Source organism: Siniperca chuatsi, linkage group LG20, assembly GCF_020085105.1.
Source record: "Siniperca chuatsi isolate FFG_IHB_CAS linkage group LG20, ASM2008510v1, whole genome shotgun sequence".
Lineage (NCBI taxonomy): Eukaryota > Metazoa > Chordata > Actinopteri > Centrarchiformes > Sinipercidae > Siniperca > Siniperca chuatsi.
This window is the reverse complement of record NC_058061.1, coordinates 2,041,168-2,063,978: the sequence shown is the minus strand read 5'-3', so window position 1 is coordinate 2,063,978 and position 22,811 is coordinate 2,041,168. Positions and strand designations below refer to the sequence as shown.

Genomic DNA, 22,811 nt, shown 5'->3' with positions numbered 1-22,811 from the left:
CATTTAACGTTACCTGACACACAAATCATGGCTGGAATAGTGCTGTGTGGCTCGGTCCGAGCCTCTTTGTGTGTTTCCCATTTACGGTGTCCCACTAAGCCATGTCAGTCAGTGAGCATGCACAATACCAGAGCGCTGGACCTGGCTCACCTAAATGGAATGAAGCATAATATTATTAATTCCACTGTACAGGAGGTTAAACCCTTTTGATTTAGGTAACAACATTATCTTTCCTTTGCTAACACCCTTAAGACAAACTTTACATTTTTGCCCCACTAGTTATCATAGTTACATTCACATTTGAGTTCTTTTTCAGGTGGTGTTTACATTATTTTGTCTACTCCCTGTGGATAATAAAACATGAAAACTTTTCGGCGTGGTGCAGGGTGACCCACAGAACTTAAACAGTTCTAAATCTTCTCTGCTCTGTGCTATCAGCTGCATGCTTCACTATCATCTGCAGAGTGCTGCATGTTATTAGGATTATCACACGGTGGCAGAGGACCAGGCGAGCTCCGGGCGCTTTGATAAGTGCAAACCACTCGCTCTGCTCTCCCTGAAAAGCTTTTGTTGCTCAACATTTTCGGAGGACAACCCATCATGGAAACCACAGAGGCTTAGTTGTTTTTTGGGGAGGTGAACTTTTCAAACCCAAACACACAGCGATCAGACAAAGACAACACAAGTGAGAACAAAGGCAGACGAAGCAGCAGTGGTTTGGTATAACAGCTGCTCCTCTGTGATCGATGCCAAGCAGGAAGATCTCACCGCTGAACTTGAAGTGAAGCGTGCTGAAATGATACATCATGTTCTGCAAATCAGTGTGTGATTAAATTAGCTGCAGGCTTTGTTATTAACCCCATCTATTTCTGTCTTTCTTTCTTTGTGTCTGCAGGCGGTAGAAACAAATCTGGCCTCCAAAGACAGTCACTGGGTGTTTGTGAATGAGGTAAGACATGACATTCAAAATGTGACACTAAACTCTGTCAAACATGCAGTTTGATTGGGTTCTCCACCATATGAGAGAACATTATTTTAGTAGCATTATTTACCACTATGGCTGATGTAGTTCCTTCTTATATTAGTATCTGATGTACCTCAATTCAGTTCATTTTTATTTATATAGCGCCAATTCATAACAGAAGTTATCTCATTGCGCTTTTCCTATAGAGCAGGTGTAGACCGTACTCTTTATAATATTATTTACAGAGACCCAACAAATCCCACCATGAGCAAGCGCTTGGCGACAGTGGCAAGGAAAAACTTCCTTTAAGAGGGAGAAACCTCGAGCAGAACCAGACTCAATGGTGGGCCGCTGCCGTGTTAGGTTTTGGGGGGGGGATAGGGTTAGGGTTAGGGAGACACAATGCAAAGACCACGTAGAATTAGTAATAATAGGAATGACAGCCATAGGAAGAACAATGTCAGCATCAGTAACAGGGCCAATAATAACAACTGTAGTAGCAGCTGTCGAGCAGGAACACGGGGGCAGCAGGTGGCCCACGACCACAGATCCAGACTCTGCTGCTCCGGAGGCAGAAATACCTGCTGAAAGCGACAGAAGGAGAGAGGAGAGAAACGAGAAAGCACAGAACTGCGGGAGAGAGAAGATGAAGATGTCGAATTAGTAAAATGCACACAGATGGAGAGGGAGAGAGGAAAGAGGCGCATCCACTGCCCTGGCGGATGAACTCAAGTACCCCTTCATTGACACCACCCATTATGTTCTAAATGTGTTCACAGAATGGATTTTAAACTGCATGTTATTTAACAGTCAATTATATAAAAGCAGATATTGTTACAGTAAATTTTCCTTACAATTCAGTTTAGGTCAGTTTAGTCGAGTCAAATTTCTACCATTTGGAGTGGCAGAAGCTTCTTCCAACCATTTATCCATTACTTTGAGCTGTTTGTATCAAAATGTATCCATGACTCTGAGGCATGTCAACCTTTTATCCACTACATTAACCTATTTGAACTGTTTATTCACTACTTTTAGCCAACCATTTAACAGCCCCAGTACAAGCCAATACACACATTTTTTTTGGCTACTTCCTGCCAGATCAGACATTTTGGCAGCAGAGGGAATCAAAACCAACTTGATTTTAGTGCCCTTGACTTTATCTCAACATTATGGACTGGTTTGTGTTGTTTTGTAGTATTCATCACAGTTAGAAACACTCGAAGAAGAAAATGCTGTAGTTACCTGTAAGCATCAGTGCCTATTTAATTTGTTCTGTTATGCTTTCCAAGCATCTGCATCTGGTTTTCTTCTACTCATAACCCTTTCTGTTTTCGGGTGGTTTTATGATCGCACTCTCTCCCCCAATAATCCACACCAAGAGGACTGAGAGTTCAAATGCCCTCAAACAAACTACGCAGACTTAATAGTGTGAACCTGATTTAAGTCTCTCTTAAATCCAACATAAATGAAACTCTTTGAAGCAACGTTTAGATCACAAGACACCAAAATCACTGAAGCGCTGAACTCAAGGTTGTAGCTCCTCTAGAAAGGTTTTCTCAGCACATCAGGTCAAATTTTGGTTTCAAAGACTAATTGCTGCATTGATTACGGCTGATTTTGAATCAGAGCAGTGGACAAAGGCTGCTCTGTGACTGTGACTTTGAATAAAAGCATAAAAAGCCAGACGAGTTCAAGAGCACCTTCCTGTGTGTTTGTTCAGATAAAAAAATGCTCCTATCTGGGATAAAAACACAAGCTGAGTGCCATTTGTGTCGTGTCTCTCCAGCGGCTGCCCCTTTTCTTTTCCCCTCGGTCGGGTATCCGCCAGCGTGGGCGACTTTCCACGCTGGAAGTAAAATTGAAATGAGGGGGGGTATGAAAAGAGAAAATGACAGCACCCTCCACCACAGCTGGGATTGTGTTAAATCCCAAAATACTGACATCTCCGGAGCACCCAGAGCTCTGACTGCTACTGAGCTGCTCGCGGAAAGTGATTTGTGAGTTGTTGTTTTTTTGTTTGTTTTAAATTTTCTTTCCTTTTTAATTCCTCATTCTGCTCCCAGTATCAATATCCAGGCATCTTCCCAACCAATTAACTGAGCTGACAACGGTGTTAACAGCATAATTCAGAGGGAGACGGGGAGACGGTGGGGGACACACACACTGTCATCTGCTGAAGGCTGAATACAAAAACCTCAGAGCTTGCTTTCAATGCCAGATTTTCTTTTTCATTGTACCTTCCAGCTTGGTACCAACCTCCTAATCTACTTAAAAGTCTTTGCTTTGTTTCATTTCATTTCAAGTCATCATTTAACTGATTATACTCTGCGTTTTTAATTAACAGAAAGAGTGAAACGGTGTTTAGAATCCCCAGAGTCACTTGTTCGCCAGAGTCTGTTTGGGCTCTTTGGCATGTTAAACAGTGTTTATGATCAAATACGTTTCTTTTGATAAATGTGCGTTTGTGCCGGTTCCATTACAAATGCGAAATGTGAGCGCATAACATCTTGTTCCCGCTGAAGTCACCTCTTTCATCAGGAAAGTGTTTAAATCATTCAGAATTATTCAACTATATTACCCCTTTCTTTCCTTCTCCTCCCCCCTGCTTTCCCATCTTCTCTTCTTCCTCCTTCCCTCCAACTCAGTGTCAGTTTTGTCAACACTGTGGGGAAATTTCTTGCTAATGGACATCTCTTCCACAACAAAAACTAGATGAAAACAAAAGGAAAAGTAACCTTCAAAAACTAAAAAACTGACGAATACGGCAGGCTTTGAGTTACTCTTAAAATGAATCAGCCTGCAGACACGTTTCTTACTGTCTGAACCTTGAACCTTGAGGCCAGCATAAACCAAACTCTTTGAAGCAGTATTTAGATCACAGGACACCAAAAACGCTGAAGTATTGAACTCAAGATTGAAGCTCATCTAGGAAGGTTTTCTCACCTCATTCATCTACAATCTCACTGAAAATTAAATAAGAACCAGCAACAAAACAGCTGGGACAAGCCAGGAAAACGCTACCATCAGTCAGCTATCTTAACAATCTAAATGTTAAACCATCAAAAAATGTATCAGTTCAGTCATTTTTCAAGCAAAAATGTCATAATTTTCTGGTTCCAGATTCTCTAACGTGAGGATTTGAAGCTTTCTTTTGTGATAAACAATAGTAAGTTAAGAATCTTTTGGTTTGGGACTGTTGGTTGAATAAAACTAGCAATTTGAACAAATAAGCTTTGGCTCTGGAAAATTATAATTGGCATGTATAACCACTAATAAAAAATAATTATAAGTTGCAGTACTAATGCCAATGGAACTATGACTAAAAGTTGACTGATGAAAACCAGACAAAAAGGTTTTTAGTAGTGATGTCCTGGTCAAGTGTTTCTGGCCCCGATCCGAGTCCTTTAATATTGAGTATCTGCAGATACCGAGTTTGATCATCTTCATTTTAGCTGATACCGATCCATTCAAATATGTCCGGCCTCGATATCAATCCTTTGTGTTACACCTAACATTTTCGTCTAAAGAGTAAGCCCAAAACTAAATCAAAATCAGGCACCAGAGTTAGCTCTGCTCCCTCCTTCTCTTCCTCCTCATCCCGTGTAATCGTGTGTGGTACAGCAGGTGAATCAGACAGCTTGTCAACCTCCAAACCTTCTCACATCCTCCCGTAATACCCTCTCCCAACCTTGTTCCCTCCAAACTTCTTTTCCTACCCTTCTGTTCCCGCCCGTCCTCCCTTGCTGCTCTGAGGGTTTAGCAGCGTCTGTGTGTAGTGCGTCACTGAGGTCAGACAGCTAACAGGTGGATTCTAGTCCCGGATGGCGATGCTGTGAGATGGCAGGTGTCTTGTCAACAGGTAGAGACCACAGACAAGCTGATTTCCATTTCCATTATTCTTCCTCTGTCTCCTGTCAGTCCTCCCTGCTCCCTCCGTCCAGTGTGTAGGTACCATTTGACTTCAGACATTCCAATAACATGGGGGAAAGTGAATGAAAATGGACTAGGGAGGGAGTTTAGACACAGCAGCATGAATGCCCCCCCTCAGCCCCACAGAAAGACCCGGTCACATTAAAGCAGATTATCAGTGAGGAGTTTTGTATCATCACTCAACGTTTCATCTTTCTGATCTGCCCAACAGATTTAACAGAGAGTTAAATATAAATGAAAGTGTCTTAAATTTCATCTGGGTTTTATCCTGATACGATTTTTCTGTTCAGCTTCATTTTCCAAATAATTTTGTCTAACCTGTTGGTTTGTTTCCAACCTGTTTGATCGGCTGACTGCTCGTGTTTCATCACCCGTCTGACTTCTTTTTAGTGATATCATCTTGTTCCCAGATTTCAGCTATTAACTTGGTGAGATGGGAAAAAAACTAAAGTATGAAACCAAAATTCTACTTTAAGTAGCACCAACAGCACCATCAAAGGTTTGGGTTTTATGGGACTTTGAGTACCATTTTTTCAGTGTTTGCTATGTAGTTCTCCTCAGACAGCTGCAGTGCACAGCCAGTGTATGTAGTGCTGGGTGGCAGTAAATTACAAAGTCAGGCATGTTGTCAGACTGTCCTTTTCACCCTCTGCCTGCTGGTAACACAAACAGCCAAGACCAGACGACACCACTGACGCCAATTAAAAAGACCTGGAGAGAGAGACTTTCAGACAGAGCAGAAAACAGAAAAGAGGCGAGAATGGAGAACAAACAGATGTATAGAGAGCAGTAGTATTACAGTAATGAGAGGAAGAGGTGAGGAGAGATGAGGGCCGTAATTAACCAGAGGGGAAAAGGCTGGGAGGTGAGAGATGAAAGGGAGACGCTCAGTGGGCGGCAGTGAAGTTAGACTCTCTGTGAAGCAGCAGCTGTCAGGTTTCATCTGACCAACAGCTTTAAATCCACACAAACTGTCTGTGATCAACACAATGAAGCTGCTCGGAATCTTAATTTGTCCTGTCTAAAACATGTTAAGTGCAACTTGAAGCTGTGTGGTACGATGGAATTTCAATTAGAAGAAAATAATAGACAGAAGAGAGAGAAGATAGAGGCTTTGGCAATCCATTATATAGATTTTTTTTTTTTTTTAAGAATGTATTTTTGGGCATTTTTGCCTTTATTTGATAGTGACAGCTGCAGAGAGAGGCAGAAAAGGTGGGAGAGAGAGAGCGGAAGACATGCAGCAAAAGGCAGCGGGTTGGAATCGAACCCGGGACTCAGCCTTAATGGTACGCGCTCCGCCAGGTGAGCTACCTGGGCGCCTAGATTGATTATCGTTAAAGAATTATATTTTTTACAGTGTCATAGCCCATGAGGCAGATACTGATTTTCTTTCTCAACAGGGTCCAGACATTAGTGTCAGTGGTGAAGAGGTGGAGATGACAGTTGAAGTCTGACTGGTTGAATAATGGGAACACCCAAAGGTCCTCTGACAGACTGACGTGACTGTGTCAGAAATATTAATGGAGTGAGCACACATATGTAGTCGTCTTCCTGATGAAACCTTTCTTAACGCCATATGGCAAATATCACCTACTGGCGTGATATTTATTATTCAAAGTTCAAAAGAAAAAACCCCTTTGGTGCACCATCTCATTTTCAAGTGGATGTTAAAGACAGAAATGTTAGCAAACACAAAAAGTAATTTAAAACAAAAACATTTAAATCAAATGTACCATTTATAATCCTACTTCAAAAATGAAAAAGCATGCAGTGCATCCTGACTTTTACTTATTTTACCTAAGTCTGTATCCACTCTGTTTGTGAAGTAGTTGTTGGAGTTACACACCAAAAAACAATAATAAGGATACTAGTAGCATTCTTAAGCAGGTGTAAATATTCAACAAGACTAACAGTAATTAAACACCGCAGTGCATGGAGCTAAATGCTAACATCGGCGTGTCGACATGCTCACAATGACGATGCTAAAATGCTGATGTTTAGCAGGTATAATGTTTACCATGTTCACCATCTTAGTTAAGCGTGTTAGCATGCTAACATTTGCGAATAAACAACAATAAGCAGTTGTTAGTTTGTCAGGCATTTAGTCATAAATCAAAGTAATGGACAAAGTGAAATTTTTGACCCGATGATGGTGCTAGATGAAAGGTTAAGGGTTGACCAAAGTTGTTCAGTTGTTAGAATTCATCCTTAGGGGAACATGAATGTGTGTACCAAATTTAATGGCAATCAATCCAATATGTGTTCAGATTTCACTGACTACCATAAATGTGAACCTCACGGTGGCATTAGAGCAAAAGTCAGGGGATCACCAAAGTTAGTAGGATTCACCCTTTGGGCTCCGTGGACATCTGTACCAAATGTCAATCCATCCTGTAGTTGTTGAGATATTTCACTGAAAGATAAAGACGTTGCTTTGCCTGAAAAGGCCAAAAAAGTTGGGAACCATTGCACTAAAGATTGTGGTCAGAGCCTGTGGAGTTTAAGTGTCATAAATTAATATCAACCTTGAACTCTTTAAATGAAGTTTTACTGTTATGAAATTGTCACTATGTTAAAGGTTTCCATAGTGCATTCAAATACCAGTCCACCAGGAAATGACCCTTAAGAAAGGAAAAGAAACAAAAGGGACCTTTACAAACTTGTCACACACATGCTTTTCTATTCAGGATGTCTTTGTTAGCCAAGTCATCAGTTTGTTTAAATGTTGTATTTTTAAAATGGGTTAAAAACCGACAAAACCTAATTATCAAAAGTATCCAATGAGAAACAGTTGGCGTGGATGAGATGAAAATGGACTCTAACTGTTAATGACACCAGCGCCTCTCTTTCAAATGCAAATCAGACGCTTTGTGAACAAAAGCAACTCCAGGTTACGTTACAACTACTCCAGGTGTGGCTGTTAAACCATCCATCTGTATCGACAGCTAAATCCATCAGAGCCTTGTTTCTCTGTCCTGGTTTTCTTTTCTTCGTCCTTATCTTCCCCATCACCACACAGAATGAAACCAAAGGCTAATGACTTGTTAGACTGCAGGTAATGAGAGCAGAGGAGCTCTTCCAGCAGGGGATTACGGAGGTAAAAGTCTGTTTGAAAAATAATCACACTGATAATAAATTAACTCCAAACTGTGAGTTCACCTAATTTACTAAAATAAAGAGCATCAGATTCAATAACGCTGCACCTGATTTGTCCATAAATTATATTTTTTATAAATTGCACACAGAGCTAGTAGTTTCACTGTGCATAGTCTAACGCTTTCAGTTTATTTTTATTCAAACTAGACCTGTGATTGTCTCTACATCCAGCCCAAACTAATTTAACTGTATACTAATTAATATATAATATTATTTTCATCCTTGAGAGAACTGAGTCATAATTCAGGTTTAACAGAAGAGGCAGACTGATTTGTTTTTGGATGCAAAGTTTTGCATTTTGTTACTACTGGTCAGAGAACAACAGTGAATACATTTACACTGGAGAAATGATGTGCAATTTTTTACATATATAATTGACTCTTTTGTATACATCGAACGCTATAACTACTTACTCAGCCACCAAAAATGACACTAAAGTAGACAAATGCCGCAGGCAGTAGACAGTGCTGCAGGCGCACGTGCTGTGGTCTGCCAGTCAGGTAGTCCACAATCCAGGACACGAGGGGGGCATCCACCTGCATCGCTGCCAGCTTCTCACCCAGCAGGGCAGGCCGGATGGTGTTGAAAGCACTGGAGAAGTCAAAAAACATGATCTTCAACGTGCCTGTCCAGGTGGGTGTAGATGTGGTTCAACAGGAAGATGATGGTGTTCTCAGCTCCCAGCCAAGGCTGGTAGGTGAACTGAAGGGGGTCCAGGAGGGCTCTGACCATGGGCCGCAGCTGTTCCAGCACCAGTCTATCCAGGGTCTTCATTATGTGGGAGGTCAGTGCTACCGGTCTGTAGTCCTTGGAGCCACTGGGACGCAGCGACACAGGGACCCTTTGAAGACTCAGGCTCAGGTTGAAGACATGTTGAAGGACTCCACATAGCTGGGGGGCACAGGATTTTAGCACCCCGGGGCTAACTCCATCGGGGCCTGCAGCCTTGTTTGAGTGGCGTTTCATCAGCTGTCCTCTCACCTGGTCAGCAGTCAGCAGAGGTTAAAGGCGGGGGATGGGGGGAGTCGTCAGTCTGGAGAGGGCCGTTAGCCTGAGAGCCAGTTGAGGGGGGAGTAGGACTCTCTCAGGAGGAGTCTGAGGGCCGACAGCATCTGAGTTAGAGGGGATGAGCAGGAGCCGGTGTATCGAAAGTGGTAAAGATCTAAGAATAGCAAAGTTGTTCCTCCATATAGACTTTATAGACTTTTAGTGTATAACAGCAGTTGTATAATAATGTCTAACAGCATGCTTACGATAAACACCTCAACATGCCATGTTTTCTATTATCTGAAGTGTTAAGTGGCAGCCTCATTGCTTCTGAATAAGCTGCAGTAAATTGTTCACAATTTTCCATCTGAGCATCCTCAGTCAGGATCCCATCTTCTTTCAGCACTGCTCCTGGAACTTACTTTACACTCGTTGCTCAGCTCACCTTCCCTTCACTCTCAAATCTGCCTGTGTCTGACTGCAGGTCATTACCACCCGCCTGTAATATCACATCCATTTCAGCTCCTCTTCTGCCTCCATTTTGTGGTTGCCAGAAAGTGCCAGAAAATAGTTTGAATATTGATTGTATTACTCTGTCTCTCAGTGAGTCCCCGCAGTACAGCTGTGTCTTAAACCCAGACACATTGCTGTTATGAAAAACACTGCAAAGTATAATACAAACTGTCTGTCTTCAATGTTTCATCTAACCTGTATGCAGCATATCAGAAATCCAGGATTTTCTTCAAATAGTCAACAAGGTGCAACTGACACCATTTTAACAACTAATCTATCTCGACTGATTAGAGTTATTAATGGTTCAGGCACAGGAAGTACATTAAAACATAAACATGAAGTTTTTGACAAACAATCTCGCCCCAAGTTCCATTTAGTAGCTTTTCTGGAGCTTTTGATAGTGTCACACGATCTTCCTCAGCAAATGGAGTTTGCCCAGATGTCATTTAATCGTAGATGTTAAAATTTTCTTTTTGTCCATGTGTGTTTAGAAGTTAAAAATAAAATGAAAGTTATTCTTTCAGACTAAGATTGTGAAATGAGATCTTACCAGGAGATTTTAGCAGGAATGTCACTGAAGCTATATGAGCCCCAGTGCATTTATCTCTGTTTTTTTCTCAATTCCAGTATCTCCTTGAGTTCAGTCCATTTTTAAAGGTTCCGAAAGATATTTTTTAAACCTTGGTTGCACAATATAACAGCACAGAGGCATATCTGAAAGTATGATGTAAGTGGGCTGATGCTCACAGTTTTTTCTGTGTGTTCTTGAGTGGAAAGAACAGAAAATGAATACATTTCAGCAAACATAGCAGACAGATTCTTAATGTCTTGGCTGCAATTACAGGACATGGAATCAAACTTGTTTTGACTTTAAACCCTTTAACCTGACAGAATTACATGATTTCAAAACTCTCCAATAAATGAGCTTCAAATCCTTGTGACTTTTGTTTACAAGTCCTGGTTCATTTTTAATTGGATAGTCGGGAACCTAAATACAAAAATGCAACAAAGTCGACTTTTCTATTAGGCTGAAGAAAACAAACTTTGGTCGGGACTCTTGTTGCGGACTGTAATTATGTTTGGTGTTATAAAGCATAATACACCTAATATTATTCATAGATTTTTTTTAGATTGAGGCTATCTATAATTACCTCACAGAAAATAACTGGGTTTCTCAGCGTCAAAGCAATTAAACATGTGCATCAATAAAGGAAGCTTTTGTAATGGCCTCTGTGAATCCTCCAGTCTGTTTGGCTTTGACGCTGTCATTTGTTTCTATGTGTGAAATTGCCTGATCACCGCTCTTAATTAATGTGGTAGAAGAAATAAACATTATTTTGTTCATCAGGTGCTGAGTTGAAGGTACTGAGGGTGAAATACGCACTCATTTACACACATTTATACACTTGTTGTTAACACTCACCTCACAGCACTTGATAAATCTGCTACAATCAGCTTCTGCCTCTCAGGAAATTGGTATCAGACTTCTGGGGAAACAATAATCAGTCAACGTCTTCTAATTAATATGCAGACAAACTACAGCATGAGTAAGGTCAATAACATCTCTGTCGTTTTGTCCCGCCTCCTCGGCACTGTAGGAAATCAGCGACACAGAGATCCTGGAGCTTACCCACAGTGCACTGGGGCGCATGACGGTGATCCGGCAGATCTTCCCCATGTGGAGGGACAGCAGCACCCGCTGTATGAGACACAACCACCGGATCTCCTCTCTGCTGTGTGACCCGCAGGAAGGATACCTGCAGAACCTGGAGGTAATAGACCACTCATGAACATCAAGTGACAACTGACGATTCTCTGTGATCAATGATTTGCTCATTGGTTTCAGCTGCTGGTCACTGATGTTCAGCGCTGAGGGATTCCCCATACTTTGAAAATGATTACTTCCTGGAAATATATCGCTCTTTTCCTGAGGAAACCTGATTTCTCATCATAATGAAGTTTGATTTTAAAGATGAAGCTGCAGATGATTAATCATAAAATTCTAATTGATTCTAATTTTCTTTGACATTGGATCAATTATGTGGTAATATTTTTAATAGAACTAAATTCCTCTTAAACTCACTCTGAGGTGGAAAAAATACAATGCCAACGAATCCTTTGATCCTCTGTTTGTCAGACTATGATGTTTACTATCAGTTTAAATATGTCGACTGGTTCTATGGGCACCGACCACCTTTATAGATCTGACCTGAGGTTTATACAGCATTCAGTGGCAGGGAAGGAAAATCTGTCACATGCAGCCATTTTGGTGTGTTGTTTTGTCAATGTTCTGCAAGCGTAGGTCTAGACCGAACTCATTATAATATTATTTACAGAGACCCAACAAATCCTCCTTTAACAAGCCTTGGATCCCGGACACAAATGCTGAGGTTGTCGAGCATACTGTCCATAGTGGATACAAAAACCTTTCTGGCCCAGGCAGGCCTCGCCGTTCTGGTGGAGCAGGCGGCGAAACAATTTCAGGCCGAATCTGTATTTTCTGACCAGAGATTTGGTTGTTGTCTGCTGTTTGTCCCTGCATTCAAGCACCTGTCAGTCAGTTCGGGAGTGATAGCAGGTTCCAGTTTTGTGTTTGACACTTTGGTGGTGGGGGCTGCTGTTTCATTTACAGGGTTTGTACCTTCAGGAAAAACAAGGATCTTGCAGATTTCTTCATTTGCTTTGCTTTTCCTTTATCCCCTTTCTGTCTTTGTCGTATGATTTTGTTCTCCTCAGATTCAGCATTTCCATGACAAAAGAGAATGAGAGGGAAAAGCATAAATGCTTTGTGTGTGTGTGTGTGTGTCATGGCCTCAGGCAGCATGCTGTATGGACTTCATGCCAGTCAGCTGTACTCATCTGGACAGAGTGGTGCTCATTTGTCACCCTGCATTTGGTCTCTGCTCCCTGCTTTGGCGTGTGTGTGTGTGTGTGTGTGTGTGTGTGTGTGTGTGTGTGTGTGATTTGTCACAGTGTGTTTCCTCTGCCCTCTGCAGGGCGAGGAGAGGGTGAGAGATGGCATGATCACATGTGGACAGACTCAATACTAGCTGACTGTCATCTCAACACCATCCAGCAAGTTTGTGTGTGTGTGTGTGTGTGTGTGTGTGTGTTAGCTTAGAGCCAGCAGATGATGCCGTACCCAGCTGTGTGTGTTTTTACTGTTTATTGTATGTGTTACATTGAAATCTGAAAGGCATTTATAATATTTTCAAAATCAGGAGCAAACACACTTGGCCATGTTGTCGCGCCTCACAGTGACGTCGCTCTGTTAGAGCTGCACCAACCAAACAAGAGCTACATGCAAATGCAGTACTACACACCAGTTCTGAGCAGGTGTTGAGTGAAATAGTGACATTAAGTATGTAAGTAAAAGTCAGTGCAGACTAAAAAACACTTTTAGTGTGCTGTTGATGTTCAGTATTGTTATTCAGCAAGAAAAGTTTCAATAAACTGTGGCTGGTGGGTGAGACAGCTCAAGGAAAATCTTGGAAAACAAAATACAATTATTAATCATTAGAAAACACGTTGCTTTCTCTTCAGAAGGTAAGTGTCACAGTTAGATTGATGTCCGTCGCTCACATTTCCTCAGTCCAAAAACATGAATTACTTTATTTCACGCATACTAATGCATAAACAGCATGACGATTAGTATGTAGAAAATAGTGTATACAGTTAGTATATAGCATGGAGTTGAGACACAGCAAAGGTTTGGTGAGCAGGTGCAGCTAATTCGTCAGTCCTGTGAAAGCAAAGGGACTTCTTGCTTTGCGTTTTTCACGCCGCGGGACCGTTTCTTGGTTCAAACTGCCAGAGGGCCGACTGTACAGACGCTGGCTGTAGCTGGTTACAAACTGAGAAACTTAAGACATGAAAATATCCAGACTTCTTTCAGTCACTGTCCTGGCTTTGTGAAGATAATATTTAAAAAAAAAGACATTTGCTGGTGAGCTGCAGAAACAGAGATCAGCTCCTCAGGTGAAATATCACGAAACAGACCTCAGACCTCTACTTCTTAATACCAAAACTTGATATGCCGCACAGTCCTGTTGACATCTGGATTTCTTTATTGAGACCTTGAGACCAGTCTTTGTGTGTGTGTTTCACATAAAGCAGTGCTGCTGACATCTGACATAAAACACACGTATATTTGTTTAAACGTGCCTCTCCCTTGTCTCCTCTCTCCAGGTGTCTAACCTCTACCTGTATGACAGTGTGCTGATGCTGGCCAACGCCTTCTACAGGAAGCTGGAGGACAGAAAGTGGCACAGTATGGCCAGCCTCAACTGCATCAGGAAGTCCACCAAGCCATGGAACGGAGGCTGGTCCATGCTAGAGACGATCCAGAAGGTTCGGAGGCTTTCTGTCAACAACAGATTTCCCTTTAGTCTCATGGTGCATTCAGGGCCAGAGCAGACCACAGCACAGTCTTTCCATGTCTTTAACCGAAGCACCAGTACACCTGATTCCCCTGAATTATTAGATGGAATCCCTCAGCTATGATTCATTCATGGTTATACAAATATTTAATTTGTATTTAATGTATAATTAAATTTGGTATCTTTGGTATTGCAAACAGACGTAATTTCCTGCAGAAATAAATTTGGCTATTTTTGTTTGAACTCAGCAGTTCACCCTTAAACTCAAGCTCACTATGTTGAAGTCTTCTGTTGGTAATTTTTTCAAGGTTGTTGAACTGATTCAGCTTCAGTGCGATTGCTTGATAGCTTATGAGGACAGCACGTTAGATTTATACCGACATTAAATAAAAGAAGAAACAACTTCTTTGTTAATAGCAGATAAATCGGGCATGAAACGCTGCTGGTGAAACCTTTTAACAAGAAGGTCATTCAGTCTAAGTCCCGATGTGCATTGGACGACCTGTAGTCTCATTCTCACAGTGTAACTGGTGAAAGATGTTCAGCCGTGCTGATGAGTCCCTCAGAGCATGAATAGCTGTGTTTTATTCAAAAACATCAGGTTGTATCTTTGACCTCTCTGATGGTAACGACCACTGAGCTCGTTAGTGATCTTCCTCCTGTTTAATGTAAACACTAAGGACGATATTTCCGACAGCAGTGTTTTGTTTCGGTGCCGGTTGCAGACAAACCACGATACCTTTACTGATGCAGACCTTCGTGTTAATGATACCGACAGAATCACCCATTAATCACTTCCACAGTGCTTCCTGTCAGTGCTTCAGATAGCCGTCAGCTTTCAGACTGCGTGTTTTCTCTGTGGTCATGAAACATATAAATAAATAATGAATAAAACTTTATTTACAGAGCACTTATCAAAACAAAGTGCAAAGTGCTTCACAGCAAGAGAAATAAAACACCACAGTGAATGACGAAATATAAAGAAGTAAAATACATAAAATACACAAAAGCAATAAAATAAACAGCCATTTCAGATAAAATGAGGATATGATTATTATATTATATTATTATTATTATTCTATATTACAGCTATCTTTCAAAATATGTATGTTTCCAAATACTGCAAGTCATTGATATGATATTGCTGAGATGGAGCGTCCAACTTATGAGTTATAAGTCATTCATATGCTTTACTACATGATGTCCAGTGCATTTCCTGGCCATGTTCTGATTCAGAATATACGATTTCAGCGTGATGATCTCCCGAGCGTTCAGTGTGGCGTCACAGTGAAAGACAAGCCAGGCTGCGTGCAGCAGAGGAACAGGAATGATGTGAACTTGTAAGTGGGTGTTCAGACTGAAAACAGGCCTGCAGTGGTGGGGGCGTGTTGTTTCAGGTACCGATGAGCCATGAAATACAATCCAGGGAGTCCACTCGGAGTAACTGTGAAGCATTACATTACACTCTTTGGCCAGTTTGACCAATGAATGATATTAATGAACATTTTGGGTCAGCTTTCCCTTTACTCTTCACCTCCAAATAAACAGTCTGAGGCTTGTGTTACCTGTTACCTGTGTTACAGCTGTTGTGTTGTCTACAATGGCAGCTGTGACTAAAACAGTATAATAACAGTAAGCTATAGGAATGATGGCCAAAACTACAAAAATAAGACCCACGTTATGAAAAACATGAAGAGAGCAGCATGAAATATTCCTATTCAACTTTGACACCTTCCTCTTCACGTGCTTCGGCACTGTCAGAAGGTCCGGTCGGGCAGAGCAGTACGTCTTCACGTCGCAAACAGGGAGCAAAAGTTCCTGTTTTTCTTTTAGTTTTTTTTCCTTGAACTTGAACATTTCCACCAGCCGCCGTCTCCCTGACGATTTTGCTGATGAGATGGAAAATGACTTTGTGAGAGGACGACAAACAGAGTGAAAGTGGACAGAGCAGAGCTCTTTCACTCTGTGCTTTCTTTTGTTCAGTGCATCACAAGATCTCACCTCGCCCCCTCCTTCCCTCTCACAGGTGTGTGTGTATTGAATGTATTTGTGTGTGTCGAGTCAGCAGCCTAAATGAAAGTACCTGACACACCCCATTGCATCAAGTACTGCTACTCCATACTCACAAGGCAAATAGGGCCAATCAGTCATACACTGATCGGCTCTCGTGTCCTCGTTTCCCTTGCAAACAAGATTTTCCATCAGAATTAGACATGCTGACAGACCTGAATTCAGAAATGACATTATCCCAAACGTTTCCAAGTATTTTCAGACCTAGATAAATCCGTCATTTTAATCAAGGTAACGGTGCGTTTCATTTGATCGCCTGGCAGTGGTGACATATCCCCTTTGCGCTTGCGTCAGCGTTGTGGTTGTCTGCCAGAAGCTGCCACAAGTTGGCTCTTTATCCAGTTTCAAGCCACATTTTTATGATACACTTTTTAGATCTTGGTCGTTTTTAACTATATGTTTTAACCGGATTAAGGATTTTAGCCATCGGACGTCTGGATCTTAAGTTATCAGAGAAACAAGATGAGCCAACGTTAGCAGCATGCTCGGCTCGCAGCCCCTCTGGGACATCCTTTGTCCGCCGAACAGCGTCAGAGAAACACTGATTTTTAACGGGAAACTGCTTTATTCAGTGTTTTTACCGTTTTTAATCACCTGATCCACAGGAGGAGACCTCTGTGGTTAATTCGGCTCCCTGTAAAAACTCACTGAAGGAATCCTAACCGGGAGAAGCTGACTGCAAAGGTGACAACAACTCCCATGATCCCAGGCTACTTCACGACGCCATCAAACCACGTCTTTTCTTATTGTTTTGATGTGAGAGACCCCTAGCGGCAGAAATGACATGCTTTGCGTTGAAGTCAGGCATCACTGACTTTTGTAGCAAGCTGCTCGCACACCAAAACAAACATTATCCAGCATTATTTTTCTCCAGGTGACAGTGACTGCGACCTTTGCAGCTGACAGGTGAACATTTGGCTTGTTGGCCTGCGGTGATGAGTGTCTTCAGTCTTGCTTTACATCCTACATGAACTGATGGAAGTCACGAAACAACATTTCATCCATGGCCTTTCAGTGGAACAGCACTGCGGTCACGAGCTGCATTCAGCTCCTTCAGTCAGGCTCTAATGATATTTTATATGACACGTCATACATCTCGCACTGTGCGCCACTGTTTATTCCACGTAGAAGCCATGAAGGCAGCTGATCAACAAGGGAGCCAGAAAGCAGACATCTTTAATCACAAATTAATAAAGCTGAACATTGTTTAATAAACTAATGAGTAATTAGGTCTGTATCTATATCAGTCCTTGCTCTTTCGTGGACTAGTTTCCATGGGGATTTCTGTGCTCAGTGCGCTTCATATCACTGTTGGGGTTGTCAGTCTGACATCAATATCACACAGCTTAGCAGCTCCCGAAGCATCATGGGACGCAGCCTGATATTAAAGGTACAGGGAGGGCGGCGGCAGCAGCTTCAAAGGTCACCAGGGCAAAACTCTGTGCCGCGCGTCCTCTGCAGGCCTCGATGAAGCTGTCGTCTCTTTTCTTTGAGCTTCTCTGTTTTCTGTGTTTCTGTCTCAGCATCGCTCATGCTGTCTCTCTTTTGCAGATTTCTTTCTCGTTCCTTTCGTCACCTTCATCCCCCTCGTTTTCTTCCACCCTCCCTCCCTCTGTTTCCCCCTCCATTACTCTCTTTGACCCCTTTTAATATCTTTTCGATGTCTTTCTGCCTTCATCCCTCCCTCTCTGTCCCACTGCCTCCCTGCCTCTCTCTGTCACTTCATTATATTTTATCTGCATGAACATTAAAGTTAATAATACTGCCAAGGCCTCTTTTACAATGGGTACATGATAAGTTTAATAAAGTAGCCGTTATTTTCTGCTCTCTCCTTTGTGGCTGGGTGCATGTGCAACAAGTGCTGCACACTAAACAACAAAATGTGCTGTTTGTCATTGCTTTCCAAAGCAACACGTGTGTGTGTGAGTGTTTTGGGATCTGTCACCTGTCAGCAGCTTGATATCAGTGTCTACGGTTTGGTCAGGTTTAGCAACAAAACGACTTTAAGGTCAGGGAAGGATCATGGTTTGGGGTTTTAAAAATAATTGTTTAAATGAAAACTGCTTTGTTAAAGTTAGGGAAAAGTCAGGCGCTTTGTCGACCCATCCATCCCAAAGTGCACTGTGCCATAACAAGGACATTAGTCAAATAAAAGCAAGGACTCTGTTTATTATTGCCATAATTAAAGTAATCAAAGTTTACAGTTTCAGCAGAGAGAACAGGAATCAGAGGAGAAAGTAAACTTGTCCAGACAGCAGCAACAGATGAACCTCTGTGATTTTTACATCGCTCTCTCTCCTCCCTTTCTCACTCACCCCTTCCTTCAGGGCAACATCACAGGCCTGACAGGTACGATGGATTTTAAGGACAGCGGCTCCAACTCTCACGTCCAGTTTGAGATCCTCGGCTCCAGCTTCAGCGAGACCTTTGGCAAGGACATCAAGAGGGTGAGTTCACAGTGTTTCACTTTTAACGAATAAACGGTGCAGAGGCGACATCGCCTGCGCGTGTCAAACTTAAAAGGCTGCAGCCTGATCATCGGACTGGATGGATATTTCGTTACCTCTCCATTAGACATTTCCTTTTTTTGTGGAAGGAGGGTTTGATTTTGCCGGCATACAGTTAGCATACGTTAAGCAACTTTAAAGAGAACGGCAGTGGAGCATACAAGTTGTTTATGAAAAGAACGTTCTGGTAAATGATGTATAACGTGGTGTCCAGATATAAGAAACTAAGATGAGGCACGGCTGAAAAGAAAATTTCAGTTGGCTATTTAGGCTGCTGGCTAATGTTGGCAAGCTAGCTGATTAGACTATGTTCCAATATTTCTAGTGTTTCCTACAAGGAGCAGGCATTTAACAGTGCTGCATATCGGCTGGGATCATGTGGGGCTGGTACAGTAGCAGGATCGCTATCATAGGTAACGTGTTAGCTAACAAAGGATGGTTATACAATAAACTCATTCACATATTTAATGGAATCAATGTTATGTGAAGTTTAATATATCATAAGTAATGATTTAAAACTGCGATTGAACTGATTTTAAGCCTGTTTAAAACGTCTGACTGGTGACGTCACCGCCTTTAGTCCCGTCAGGTTCATGAGAGGAACTCCAGCTGTTTCGAGTCTGTAGGATAACGTTACAGTTTTGGCTGTTTAAGAAACTTCCATTCCTGAACTGAAAACTGCCAGCAGCTCAGTCTGACACACATCTCAAGCTCACACTTACACACACACACACACACACACACATTCACACACACGCACAAATGGAGGCAAACTCATTCATACACACCCTCTCACTATCACACATACATTTCTACACATTTTCTCTGCGTCTCACTCTCTTACACACTCTAATGTTCAGACATTAACACACACAGAAAACAATATACTCACACACACACACACACACACACACACTCGCAAACAACCATACAGATACACAGACATGCTCTCACACCCAGATGTATTTCAATCATACTGTAAAAACACACTCACTCACAGTCACATTCGCACACAAGCATCCCAAAGTTGGAAAGAATTAGCTTTTTATTTGTTTTAACCGTTTTTTAAACCTGTTTTTATGGTCTCTGTAAGGTTAGCTAACCTGTGTGGGGAAACGGCTTCATACAGAAATCAGAACACACACACACACACACACACACACACACACACACACCCTATCCCCTTGGTCCGTGCAGTGTTGGCCTGACAGCGCTGCCTGGTTCTGTACAGAGGAGCGCTGCAGGCTGTTGTTGTCGTTGATCCAGCTGAAGTCATCAGTCATCGTGTCGGCCATATTGAAGCCCGTCTGTGATTATGCAACACACCACATACAGTAGCGCAGACCAGCCAGGGGTTGACTTAGTATTTCTCGAATCCTGGCATCGGCCAATGCCTCATGGGAGCTGTAGTTGTGGAACAGGCAGATTTACAGTACTGCGTCTTTGTGTGTGAGGACAGTCATCATTTATGGAACAGTAAGCTCAAACAGTCCTCAGTTCATTAATTTTTCCAATTATTGAAAAACTTGCTTAACTGTGTCACGTTAACCTTGATTAACAGCGCTCCTGTTTAGGACTGCGAACGCTCGGCCCCTGCCATTAAACCAATCAATATTTAAAAGGATGAATGAGGTTTTAATAAACGCAAAAGATTTTTAAGTCGTCGTCTTGTAAATGTATGTAGGCGCTATCTTACAGTAGATGAATCAATACAGAGGAGCAGTATTATATTAAACAATATGCATCGTGTCACTGCATTTCACTGCATCACCTTGACATGACTAGATTCTGTGAGGCTGCACTGATTCAGTTAATCAGCTTGTAACGCACCATTGTATACAGTATCACATGGCGTTGAATACTAATGTTCTCACTGTCTTATGTAACATACTATTGCACTGAACTGCACAAGTAGGGAAGGTTCAAGAGGCTAAAGAATATGAACAGGGCCATATGTTTATCAATATCAGACGTTTTTGTGTTTATTCTCGATAGTGTGATTTTTCCTCAGAATCTTGACACTAAACTCACAACTGAAATATGAAAAGAAAAGGAAGGGAGGATTAGGAAAGAAACTCTGAAGTCAGACTTAGAGACAAGTAAAGAAAAAAGGAGGAGAGAAAAGCGGGAAAGGACGGGAGGAGGCAGAGAGAAAAGAGACGAGAGGTGGAAATCGGAGACAAATGAAAAGAAGACGTTAGGAATGTGAGGAGGGATGGATCGCTGATAGAGGGATACAATCTAATAAAATGAATACTATAATGATTCACATGCATGTATGCAATCAAAGGAAACAGTTTGCAGATGGAGGTGATTTTCCTCGTTTTCAGTTTAAATGAAAGATTCTGTGAATCGAGTGGCTGATCGCTCCACTCGAGCGAGTCTCTCCTCAAATCAATTTTTGTGTTGAAAACAAGCAACGCTGCCTCGCCAAAGCCAGGAATCTCGTTTCCCTTTTTATCAAAAGTAAAGTATTAAATCAAAATCCAAGATGAAAGCACATGTTCAAAGGGCTTACGTAAAACAGGCACACTCGTGTGAATTGTCTTTTTTATAATCCGTTTTACAAGCATACATAACAATTTAGATGAATTAGCAGCTTGAAGGTGCAGTATAAGGTTGTAAAGGCACACACACACACACACACACACACACACACACACAGGGCAGTTGCTGCAGTAATGAAGATTTAATCACCTGGCTTCTCATTCTGAGTTATGAGCCCCCCTGTGTTACATAATTGCCATTAGGAGAACACAGGCCCATAGCTCACACACACACCAGCACATATCGATATTACCCCCCACCTGCACAGACATATCTCCAATATAAACCCTCACATATATAATGAAGCCCTCCCAGTTATTAGCCCGCTCACATACACACAAATTATTATTAGCATACAGTGCATGTGGGATCACTGGGGTTAAAGTGCCTCATACATACAGTGCACACAGTATACATCAACATATATCTAAATGTGTATCTATTTCTACATATATGTGAGCATCCAACACAGCGACTGCATATAAAGTCAATGGAAAGACACAAATTCGGCCGGCAGTCGGCGTGTCCACGTGAGTTAAAAATGCTTTATGAATCTGCTTCACGGACGTACAGAGAAGACGGGAAAAAGGAGAGAGACTGGACGGAGATAACAGAAAGGATCGGAGTGAGTTCTGAGATCAGTCAGAGCTGTCTGCGTTTCTGTTGCTAGCTAGCTCACAGCTAACGTACGGCCGGCACATCGGCTGTTAGGGGCGAATAAACACGCGAGGTCTAGCGGGTAAACATGTGAATTATGTGAGGTGAAAATTCACTTTGCTTTCTGTCTGAACACACGTCAGTGATCTCCACCGTGAAACGACAGTGAAGTCAGGATGTCCTGAACTGATCTACAGGCCGGAGATTCAGGCGTTTTTATCTCACCATTGTCATAAAGCCAGATGTAAATAAGCTGCAGCCATTAGTTTCAATTAATGATGTGACCACGAGCATCAGTGAGGGATGCAAGCAGAGCTGCTTTGAAACCTGGATACTGTTAGAATCATGGAGGGGTATGAACAACCAGATTTCATCAGATCGGGACACTAACGTGCCTTTTCAGCTTGCACAGACGCGTCTTCGCTTTGCATTGATGTGATGTGATGTTATATGCGATCACGCCGCCTCCATCTCACGTTCAGTATGAACATACCTTAAGTCGGTGAAAATGCTACTGATTGAAGTTAGACATCTAACTGTTAGTTAAAGTCTGACTGTCAGGTATGAGACGCAACTAAAGTGTATCTTTGTGAAGCCAGCCCCAGAGGACTCTCAGCATGTATTTACTGGTGAAGGGTTGAGACGTCAGGCTTGCGTCGCACAGGGACGTTGGTCAGGACACACAGTCGTGGGGCTGTAGTGTCGGTGACGATGGTTTTAGAGCAGAACGGAGCAGCTTTGGATCTGCTTTGAAAACAAAATGAATTACAATGAGACCATCTGTCCAGAAATTGTGCTCTGAGCTCAGTAACTGCATCCACCTGTCTGTCTGATCTCAGCGCCACTGTCCGATTCTGGAGGATTACCTGAGCCAAAAGACAGCGAGCCTCCAGTTTATCTCGCATCGACTTATTTCTTTAGGCAGTCTAAATCTGTTTGGGGAGAGAAAGATGAGGCTGGTGCGCGTTGATGGCACACAGGAAAGTTTTATAGTTTCTGATGTGCAGGTAGATGTTGCCTGCCTGGCGGTGAGATATCAACTACTCGTTCTCATCACACACACACTCACACACACTGGATTCATTTTCCCCTACAGTG

At 42.2% G+C, this 22,811-nt stretch overlaps 1 protein-coding gene across 5 annotated transcripts in view; it reads left to right on the top strand.

Annotated features, from left to right (window-relative positions):
- The window catches only part of grid1b (glutamate receptor, ionotropic, delta 1b), a 527,867-nt gene that overhangs the window by 437,542 nt on the left and 67,514 nt on the right, over positions 1 to 22,811 (top strand). For all 5 annotated transcript variants that reach the window (XM_044179810.1, XM_044179811.1, XM_044179812.1 and 2 more), the window contains 4 exons: positions 896 to 949; positions 11,152 to 11,325; positions 13,742 to 13,903; positions 18,330 to 18,449. In XM_044179810.1, coding sequence (XP_044035745.1) covers positions 896 to 949; positions 11,152 to 11,325; positions 13,742 to 13,903; positions 18,330 to 18,449 — 510 coding nt within the window. The remainder of the gene's footprint in view (positions 1 to 895; positions 950 to 11,151; positions 11,326 to 13,741; positions 13,904 to 18,329; positions 18,450 to 22,811) is intronic.